This window comes from Canis lupus, chromosome 25, assembly GCF_011100685.1.
Source record: "Canis lupus familiaris isolate Mischka breed German Shepherd chromosome 25, alternate assembly UU_Cfam_GSD_1.0, whole genome shotgun sequence".
NCBI lineage: Eukaryota > Metazoa > Chordata > Mammalia > Carnivora > Canidae > Canis > Canis lupus.
Genome location: NC_049246.1, coordinates 9,166,963 through 9,177,926, shown reverse-complemented (window position 1 = coordinate 9,177,926; position 10,964 = coordinate 9,166,963). Strand labels below are relative to the sequence as shown.

The 10,964-nt window shown below is 43.0% G+C and overlaps 1 protein-coding gene across 4 annotated transcripts in view; it reads left to right on the top strand.

Moving 5' to 3' along the window:
• The first annotated feature begins 4,010 nt into the window (after positions 1-4,010).
• LOC102155114 overlaps positions 4,011-10,964 on the top strand; it is a 36,241-nt gene continuing 29,287 nt past the window's right edge. For 2 of the 4 annotated variants that reach the window (XM_038573046.1, XM_038573045.1), the window contains exon 1: positions 4,011-4,288. In XM_038573046.1, coding sequence (XP_038428974.1) covers positions 4,196-4,288 — 93 coding nt within the window. In that variant the 5' untranslated portion in view covers positions 4,011-4,195. Of the gene's footprint in view, positions 4,289-6,243; positions 6,380-8,979; positions 9,081-10,964 lie in introns of those variants that run through there. The other 2 variants (XM_038573047.1, XM_038573048.1) reach the window with 2 other exon arrangements.

The following is a 10,964-nucleotide window of genomic DNA, read 5'->3' as shown; positions in this document are numbered from 1 at the left end:
GAACGAGAAAGAGGAACATGACCACACTTTTGAGTTTGAGCAGCTGTTCAAAAGGTGGTTCTGCTTCTAGGAAAGTGGAGAGAAGAAAGAATTAAGAAGGTCTTAGTCTCTGGGACTAGGCACCTGGTTCAACAGTGAGGTCATTTCCAGGGAGATGAGACTTTCAGTATGCTGGGATCCAGGAACCATAAGGACCAAAAGGAGAGATCCTGCAGCCAGTAAAGGCTGCCCTGGATTTCAGGAACAGTGGAACGCCCTCACCCCCACCCACACCTCCTAAACCTCATGCTAGGGTAAAAACCGGTGTCTCTGGCTTCAGGGTTTGCCTCTGGCTCTTCTCTCCCTTGTTCTCAAGTCTTCTGGCTTCATATTTCTCAATATCTGCCCCAAAACCCGATCCTTTTTTATTAACCCATGTCCAGTTTGTCCTCCGCATTGCTGACCTTGAGCATCACCACTAGGTGCTTGGCTCCTTGTGCATAGGCACGTCAGCGACATTGACATTTCTGAGAACAAGATACTCTCCACACAGCCTTCCTTTCCTGTCTCCCTTTCTGCTACAATGACCTCTGTGGGGAAGTCTCCCACACTGGTCCCCTGCACTCTAGACCTCTACTTCTGATTGCCTGGCGGACCCCTGTCCCTGGCTATCTCAACAAGAGCTTCAATTCAATATGATCTTAAGTGGCACATCTTTTGTCTTCCTCTATGGTTTTCTTATAGCCTCTCCCCATTTATGTCATCCAGAGGCCTGGAGCCATTCTTCACCTGCCCAGCAACAAAGTCACGGAAGCCTATTACTTCATACATCCACCCACATCTCTTCTCCATTCCCACTACTGCTGAGGTTCAAGCCCTCTGCAATTCTCTCTTAGACTGCTCCGAACAGGTTCTGTCTCTTCTAATCTTTCCCTATTGCTGCAGAAAGAACTACCTTTTTAAAATGTCTTGCTGAGGTGGCTCTCCTTTGTTTAAGGATGAAATCTTAGTATGACACACCTGCTCCTTCAAGACCTGACCCCCACTAATTTTTCTGCATTATCTACCTTATGTCTCCCTGCTCAGCTGCTTGCAGCTCCACGACTACATCCAGCATCCAGCTCATTCTTGCCTTTGCACTGTTTTACTTACTCTGTCTTCCTGGAAGGCACGACCCCTCTAGTCTTCCTGGAAAACTAATTCTTATCTCTCCTATGGCTTCTCCTTTGGGAAGCACTTCCCTGCCCTGACCTGTCCAGCCAGAGTTAAGTGCTTCTCCTCTGTTGTAATAGGGCCTCAATAGATACCTTCTGACATGGCACTCGGTGCAGTGTTAAAATTATTGGCTCATCTATCTGTACTCTGTTTTGTCTTTCTAATGTCAGGATCTAACACAATGTCTATAGGTCATGTCCTTAATAAATGCTGATCCAAGTAAGAGAATGAATGAAGTAATGAAGAGAGAATTTCAGCAATGCTATGCCACCATGTCCACCCTCATTCTGAAGGGTTACTGCTTCCAGAACTCAGGAGCTAGTAGACTAGCTGCAGGTTTTGTGGGGAGTTATAGATTCTGCTAAGCTGGATAATAAGCGGAATAACAATGTGTTTAGAACCAAAATGGAATCTAGAGATTCCTTAGTCCACTTTCTCATTTTAGGGACATGACTGGATAATGAGAAAGCCATTGAAGATAGACCTGACTTAGACTTAGTCTTTCTCATACAAATTTTCTGCTTGCTACAAATAAGTGAATCAATTCTTCTATTTTAAAAGTTTTTTTTTCTGGTTACAAAGTAAGTGTTGATTAGAGGATATTATAAATTGATTGTATAGGCTCATTATAGAACATATAGAAGAGAGAGAAAAACAAAATAAATTAGAAACCATGTGTTGACCTTCCACCAGAGACAATTTGCTCTTTTAATTTGGCTTTTTGCATTGCAAGGGAAAGAAATCTCCTCAAGGTGGCTCAAGACAAGGGATTTTGTGGTGGGCAGCCACAGGTGATCACAGGGATTCTCATGAAAATCTCAGAGCAGGATGTTGTCTCTACCCAGGACCTTGATAGGACAGGAGTGAGTAGCTTTGGATTCAGAGGATACCTGGGAGCCAGGTAGCAGTAGCTCAGAATCTTTCCTGTGGAGCCCTACTGTTCACATAAGTCGGTTTACACCACATAGCTGCTTCTTTCCATCCTGCCACAATTTCCTGAACGCTTTTCAAAAGCCTAGTTTAAACACTGAGAAAGAGACTTGTTCTGGCCCAGCTTATTTCTTCAATAGTCCTCAGCTTGTTGGACATCTTTTATACCTCACCCAATCAGTCATGGGCAGGACAGTCAAGGGCACTTGGTCTACCTGATGTAGGAAAGGAGGAGGCAGGGTGAATCTTAATAACAATATTAACAGCAATGGTAATAACAGCTAAAATGCATGGAGAACATACCATATGCCTTGCACTGCTCTAAATACTTGACATACATGATCACATTTACTTTTCTACCCTGTGAGTTAGGTACTGTGATTATGATCATTTCACAGTTGGGGAAATTGAGCTTCATAAGCCAGGTAGCTATATCTCTATACTCTACCACCCTAAAAAAGTGGCGGGGGGGTGCTTTTGCAGTGCTTCCATTTCCTATCTTCCTCTTTCCCCATAGCTCCCTTCCTGTAGAGGTCCAGTGCCCTCACTGTAGCTGTTCAAGGTACTTCATTTAAATGCCCATGCTCCCATGTCATCCCTACTCCTTCTCCTCTCCATTACTCAGCCAAATCCTACTCTGCTCAGTTCACCTGACTCTCTTCCTCTTCCCTCCTTTTATCACCCCCAAAAACCTGGTTTGTTTGTTTGTTGTTTGCACTCCCCCATTATTGGGGAGCTTTTACTCTGGATAGACTCTGGGTTCTTTTGGTCACATGGAATAAAATTCCAGGGCACCAAGAGTAGGAGACTCTTCAAAGATTTTCATAGACTCTATAGGCTCAGTTTCTATAACTGGCATCTGAGCAACACGCAGGATGCTCCAAAGGGGGCGCCTTATATCTCTCAATAATTCTGAACCTCCAGGAGGACCCACAGTCTGTCTGTTCTAAAGCTTACAGTTGAGCCTCTGGGTAGGATAACTGGTCTACCTTTTTGTTCTCTTTCCCAGAGCCCAAATTATGGGCCCAATTTTTATTGAAATAAGATTACAAACTTCTTTTGCCTTACTTGGCAACCAAAGAGATGAGTTTCTTAAAATTTCTATATTTCAAAAAGATCCTATAAGCAGGAACTTTAAACAGGGAGTTTAAGTAAGGGACTAGTAAGTGCTACTCTCTCCAAGTATAAATACAAAAGGGCACAGTACTTATGAAAAAAAGTCTAGGATCTATTATTGCCTCTGTTTCCTTAAGATGGAAATACTTAAAAAAGCAGCAATCTCAGGCACCCTTGGGGGTTTTCTTGAGCAGCCCCCATAACACTCTTGTAAAATTAATAGTAATTAGGATTATTGCTTAAACAACTTGTCATTTTTATCTAATTACCACCCACTACAATGAAAATTATCATGACAGATTCACTTTGTTGTAGGCTTTATTTAATTATAATCCTTAACTTCTATGGATTTTGTCTTAATAGTTTACTGCTTACTTGTTATATTGTCTGTTCAGAACTGAAAATATTTAAGAAACTAATAGTTCTAGGCTTAGATCAGGATCTCCTTTTTTTCTTTTCTTTTCTTTTCTTTTCTTTTCTTTTCTTTTCTTTTCTTTTCTTTTCTTTTCTTTCTTTTCTTTTCTTTTCTTTCTTTTCTTTTCTTTCTTTTCTTTTCTTTTTTATTCTTTCTTCCTTAAAGCAGAGTGGGAAGGGCTCCAATATCTGCTTCCATCTTGGTCAGTCAAGGTAGAGATCCTGCCTCCACCCCTCGCCCCCCAAAGTCATTTCCTACTTTTGGTGTCCCCTCCTAGATTAGACGGCTCACAATGCAACTGCATGTGGGGTCATGGGCAATGGAGATGGAGTGAGACCTGGTCTCCTTACTGGGACCCCTAACATGACTGTGTTCTGGGGTGGGGTCTGGACAGCATCCTGGATGTAGCAGCCATCCTGGGAGAGCCAGTAATGCTCAGAGCCCAGACTTGCCCTGCTGGATCTCAGTCTTCACTGGAGCAGGGGCTGCCAAGGGCCGACCCCCCACGCCTGGCTGCTTCGGGCCTGCCTGACTAGGCAGATGCGCAGCCACTCCATCGGAATGGAGGATCTGGCTCAGGGGAGGACACCACCACACCATGTGGACCTGGCTGGGAGCCTGAGGGCGGAGAAGGTAAGGAAGTAGAACCACACCTTCGTGGGCCATGCAAGTCTCTGGGACTTGGCTGGAATCCCCTAGGGTCCATGGCCAATAACCCAATTTTAAGCCAGCCTTCATACTAGTTGTGCTGTGGGCTCTCCCCATAGAAGGTCCCATTCTTGTGTTTGCTGCTCCCTCCCTAATGCATGCACCTCCCAGAGCCTCTCCTGTAAACCACTAGGCCAGTTTCACCATACTTCTTCTCTCTCCTTTCCATGTCTTTCAACACTTTTTTAAAAATGTCCGGTTCCTTTCCAATATCATTCTTTGCTTTTCAAGGTCACAATTACCTCTTCAGATAAATCAGATTCCTGCTAATATGTTAAGGGTGTGAATAAATTCCATTTAATCCATTTTACTTGATTTCAATTCGGCAAACGATTATGGAGTGATATCATGCACTGAGCCCTAGAGAAAACTCAAGCTTACACAAAATATAGTCTCTCAAGACTTTATACAACTAGCACAGTTTTTCCTCAAGGAAATGGTATTAGGATAAGATTTTAAAAATTGCAGTAATAGCAAATATTTATGTAAATGTGCACTTGAAATCTAACAAGCACATCAAACCTATTATTTCATAATTATTATTGTTTAGAATGTGGCTAAAGAAGGTAGCATGTAAGATAAACAAGTCTATTTAAAGAAACATATTAAGTATATAACACAAAAATGACAAAAATCTGTACAGCTGATGATTGACTCATGGCTAATTTTTGAAGTAGGAGCTCACTAAGAGAGGAAGATTTGTAGACAAAAGACTCACTCGTAATGAGGAGACAGAGAGATGACAAGGAAGGCTTCATGGAGGAAGTGGCATTAGAGATGGGTCTTCAAGGATGACTAGGAGTTTTTTCTGAGGTTGGATGAAGTAGAGGCCACCCCACATGGAGGAAATAGCACAAGCCATGACACACAACTGATTGAGGTACACAAGGTCAAAGAAGCAGAAATGGGATTACAGGACAGTGCGGGTGTAAGTGGATCATGAGGAGTTAAAATTTTAATTTTATTTTTGCCTTTATGACCCATGCAGCTAATATATTAAAGGGAGCTTTCCTCAGGACAGGATCTTCATAGTATGGGTGAGATCAGTTAATGGGTCAGGAGAGTAATTTACTGGAATATGACTGGAAACTAAAAAAAAAAAAGAGAGAGAGAGAGAGAGAGAGAGAGAGAGACAGGAGGTATACCAGAGTGTAGCAGAACAAGTACAAGTAGTGTTTTGTGGAACCTTCGTTTTCTGAGTGTGCATTGACTCGTGATGGAAAATGAGTGGCAGTTCTAAAAGTCTGAAACTGGTGGCTCCCGTGTAGGTTCTACTCCTACCTTTACTTTGCCCATCAGACTCTTGTTCAGTCAACCATAGTTAAAGGAGGTTTTGGTCATTGTCAGAGAATGGCAGAGCTGTGTGGGGCATGTTGTGGTCGAGGGTGAGGTGGTTTTGGAGGAGAGGGCAGGCCACAGGGAGAGAGAGAGAATCTTAAGCAGGCTTCTTACTGGTTGTGGCTGGCACTCCATCTTATGATCCTGATATCATGACTCGAGTCAAAATAAAGAATTGGACACTCAACCCAACTGAGCCACCTGGGCACTTTGAGGGTGAATTTTTTACTGATTGCGGCCAGCCTGGGTTTTCATCCTTTCCTAATTGAGTTAACCGGTTTGGACACTTCAGTTATGCTGGCTACACGTTTGTGACTGGACTGTGTTTGGCAGGGGATCTCTGAGGCCTGAGGCTCCTGTTGCCATCTCAGAATAGTGACAGGATCTGAAACTCCTGGCATGAAGTATGTGTGGGATGGTGCAGAATCAAGGCTATGCAGGAGGGTGTGGGTTGAAGCCACTTCAAAGTAAAAAAGGGCTGGTCTAAGTGGCACATATTTGAATCAGCTGTGGGAAAACAAGCACACAGCAGCTATTTTTAGTTTGTGTCAGAAACTGCAAGAGTGAGAGTTGCTCATAGAGTAGAATACTGGCTTTGGATATAGGAGATGAAGACTTTTTCAGCACCGCCACTAACTTCCGTGCTGACAGCCAGTGAGGAAGAGCCGAGGGAAGACGGTAGGCAACAGGGCCGGCCCATTGTGGGCTAGTTCAAGTTTATCATCACTATCTCCAGACTTATTTAATCTTAGAGGGCTCCAGCCTTGTTCCTGTACAACCCTAGGCCCACTGCTTCATATAATACTCATCCTTCTCTCAAGGCCTACTCTCGGGGAAAGACCTAGTAATTTCTTTCTTATTTGGTCTTTTAGCCTGATAATAGCTTAAATTTACCTTTGCAGAAGTTTTTGTACTTTAGTTAGGCTGAGTAACTTAATGTGGAAAAGAAAGCTCTGGCTGGACTCCAACATTATTCAGGAAGTAGAGCATCTGTCAGCGTGGTAGGGCTCTTCTTGACACAGTTAAGGCACAGTATATAGGTAGTTGCTCGTTCCACCTATGTATACACTCAGATTTGGTCAGACTACTTAGAACCTGGCTTTTAAGCCTGGAAAGAACCTGATCAATTTCCTTTCCTTTATACAGAAAGAAACCAGGCCTCAGAGGGATGAGGTAAATTAGATTCAGCTGAATAGGTATTTTTTGAGCACCTACTCTGCCAGACACCATGCTTGATGCAGAGAAGTGATGATAGATATGATATAGTACCCATCCCTCACCTTCTCAACATCACGTGTCCATCTGCACAGGCTCAGGGTGGGATCATCACTTCCACAGACTGGTCTGTTACTGAAAGTAGGTAGACAGGGCACCGGTTAGAAAAGATTCTTTAACTTGGTGGAGCTGTGTGTGAATAGTGACTCATAATTGGTTTCCACTGAATCTAGAAGTGGAGCTGGGGGAACAGTAATTGTCATGTCCCTGAAATCTTGGGAGATAAGATAAAATCAGCAGACAAGGATTAAAAATGCAAACCAGTAAATATTGTAGCTGTAAGCTTCCCTCAATTTAATCGAATTCAACAAACATTTGTTGAGTGCTTGTTTGTGCCCATTCCCAAGAAGGATATGAGAACACAAAAATGAATGAATCCCATTTGTTAACATGAGAAAGTTTGTGGCACAGAAGCTCAAGGTTTTCAGACTGCAGGCCCTGGCCTTCTAGTGGGTCATGAAATCAGTTTGGCAGATGATAAGCACAATTTGGGGGGAGAAAAAAGGGAAATAGAATAGAATAAGAAGTAGAGTATATCACATATATTAAAGGTAGGGGCTCCTGGGCAGCTTAGTCAGTTAAGTGTCTGCCTTGGGCTCAGGTCATGATCCCGGGGTCCTGGGATCAAGCTCTGCTTCTCTTTCTCCCTCTGCCTCTCCCCACTCTCACGCTCTCTTTCTCTCTCTATTTCCCTGTCATATAAATTAAATATATATTTTTATTTTATTTTATTTTTTTTTAATTTTTATTTATTTATGATAGTCCCAGAGAGAGAGAGAGAGAGAGGCAGAGACATAGGCAGAGGGAGAAGCAGGCTCCATGCACCGGGAGCCTGATGTGGGATTCGATCCCGGGTCTCCAGGATCGCGCCCTGGGCCAAAGGCAGGCGCCAAACCGCTGCGCCACCCAGGGATCCCTAAATATATATTTTTAAATGTAATTTCACAATCATGACTTTCAAACTTTCTTTGATATCACAGTCCTCAGTGAGAAATCTGTTAAACATACATATACACACATGCATGCTATAAATTATATATAAAAATATAAAATTTCACAAAATTGTGAGTGTGTATATATATATATACATATATAATTGATAGCATATATGCTATATCAAAAAAAGTTTAAAAGTTATGATGTACAGTATCTAACATTGGAAGGGCTGATATTTCAGGCATACTTGCCTGTGGTAGAACCCCAACCAATACATAAGCGACAGTACATCAGTCATCTGTTGCCATAATGAGATTGCATAGCAAACAACACAAAATCTCAGTGGCATCCAACACCAAGCATTGGTTTCTCACATACTCGCAGAGTCAGCTAGACAGCTCTGTTCATCGTGACTGGCTGGCTCACATGTTTGGAAACCAGTAGGTTATCAGCTGATCTAAGATCTGAGTGGCTGGGATGACTGGGGCAATTTGAGATGAGTGTGTCTCATCTTCTAACAGATTAGACTTGGCATGTCCTCATGTTGATGGCAGGAACCAAAGGACTTGTGCAAACACTTTTTAAGCCTCCATTTGTATCATGTTTTCTAATTTTCCATTGACTAAAACAAGTCACTGAGCCAAACCTCGAGACAAAATGAGAAGGAATTGTAACTTGGCAAAGAACATGGGCCATTTTTATAGTTTGCCACAACAATGAGCGATGAAGTTGGATTTGCTTTGATTGATTCTATCCCAGACTATAGGTCATTCCTTTTCTGATCTTGATTCTCAACTGTCAGTGTCTAGAACTCCAGAGGGCATGGCAGGAGCCTCTCTTCCCTTTGCAGGCTAACAGGTAGAAGAGTTACAGGTGGTAGGCAAGGAAGTGCCCTCAGGAGACAGACAAAAAGGGGGCATACGGTATGAGTTAAGGACCTGGCATCTCCTGGTAAGGCAGGGCTGCAGTGAAGGACAGTGAGGAGAGATGGCATGAGGAAAGCTCCAGAGAGGCTCTGATAACAAGTGGGAACATCCCTGTCCTTCTAACTCTGCACTTGGTTCAAGGAGAAACTTCCAGTCACCTTGTTCCAGCAGCGGGAAGTGTTATCCCATGTGCATTGTAGAAGGAAACCAGACTTCCAGTCTTGATACTGATGTGGCCTTGGGTAAGTTACTTATCTTCTCTGGTCCTCAGTTCCCCAACTGTAAAGGAAGGGGTATGACCACATGGGTACTCAGATGCCTTCAAGCTCAGTCCTTCGTGGTCTCTTCTCCTGGTTGTCCTGCTCATGGTACAGATGTGTTCCTTCAGTCTCACTCTTCCTTCCAGTACTCATGGCAGATGGAGTGAATGCATCCTGGCTTCTCTGTGCCAAGAGTGAATATTGCCTCAGAATTCTCCTTAACACAGGACTTGATTACTATTATTGATCAGAATACATACGCAAGGTCAGCTTTGTCCTACTTACCTGGGAAGACTGAAAGAAGTGTTTCTCTTTCTCTCTCCCCTCTCTCTAAAGTACTAGGAGGCCATAGAATCTACCCAAGCAGCTGGAAAAGCAGCAATGTACTCATTTTAGATTAATTTAGAGAAGCACGCTGGGAAATGCTTGGGGTGCTCCTTGCAACAAATTTGGATCCTTTTAAAAGCTTACATAAGCTGTAAAATCTGCCCATGGTGGGAAGTCTTTAATAGTCACTGAGGCAAGGGAGAGGAGTTGACGCTTCCAATGTCACCATACTTTTGACCACGTAACATCTAACCATAACCAAAATAAGAAACTAAGAATACCTCCAAGTGAAGGGGAATTTGAGGATCATATTTAAGGTACTAGCAACTTGCACTGAAATAATCCACTGTGATTTTTAGACTCTCCAGAGGAGGGACAGGAATGATAGTGAACAGTATAGGTCTTTTATTTTTAAAAATATTTTATTTATTTATTTATTTATTTATTTATTTATTTATTTGAAAGAGAGAGATCTACAAAGACTGCATGAGTAGTGGGGAGGTGCAGAGGGAGAGGAAGAAACAGACTCCCCACTAAGCAGGAAGCCTAATGTGGGACTCAATCCCAGGATCCTGGGACCACGACCCAAGCAGAAGGCAGATGCCCAACTGACTGAGCCACCAAGGTGCCCCAGGATAAGGTTTTGAAGTCACGTGCTTCCACATTTGTGTTCTCTCAGGAGCCGGTCAGGACCTCAGGCAGAGACTGGGCAGGAAAACACTGAGCTGGGCAGTAGGTGACTTGGTCAGCAGCACAGAGAGCCTGTGTTAGGATCCTAGTTCCAGCGGTTGCTAGTTGTGCAAAGCTGGGAAAGTTCATTGACCTCTCTGTGCCTCAGTTTCCTGATATTTAAGATAGGGATCATAATAATATTTCATTTACAGAGTTGTGAAGATTAATGGAAACATGCAGATAAAATACCCAGTGGTCAGCTCATGATACACTCCATAAAGATTGGATGGTAGTGGCAGTGCTGCCTAAGGCTGCAATAATTATTTAAAAATTGAAGCTACTCTTTTAATCTTCCTGCTTCTAATATCGCTAAAAAGACCATTTATTTTAAAGCAGTGGCTAAGGGTGAGTCTGAGAGTCCCTGGGATAGTCACCCAGGCCCCCCTCCCCTCCCCTTTTTTTCTCTTCTTCCTAGGTTATGCTATGATTCTTTTGCACACAAATGTTTTCACCATCTAGGTTCACTGCAGAACTCCCTGTAGCCTGCCCCTTTTCCTCTTCATCAGGACAATCTGCCACGGGATCTCCTAAATTTCAACCCGTGGAACTCCCCAAAGCCTCTGGAGTTATTTTCTCTTTTAGAATCTTAAGACCACAGGATCATATCTATTTTCTGAAGCTATAGAGGCAGCCGCTCAAGGAACAGATTTTTCAAAAGGATACTTTATTCGATTAATTAGTCAATTCCCTCGTCGTAGATGTAAAATTACCTCTAAACCATCCTGACTGAGGAGACTCTTACAGTGAGAAGAAGAGATGTTATGCTGTAACAATAGGAGACCTCATCTGCAATGCAAATCAGCAACC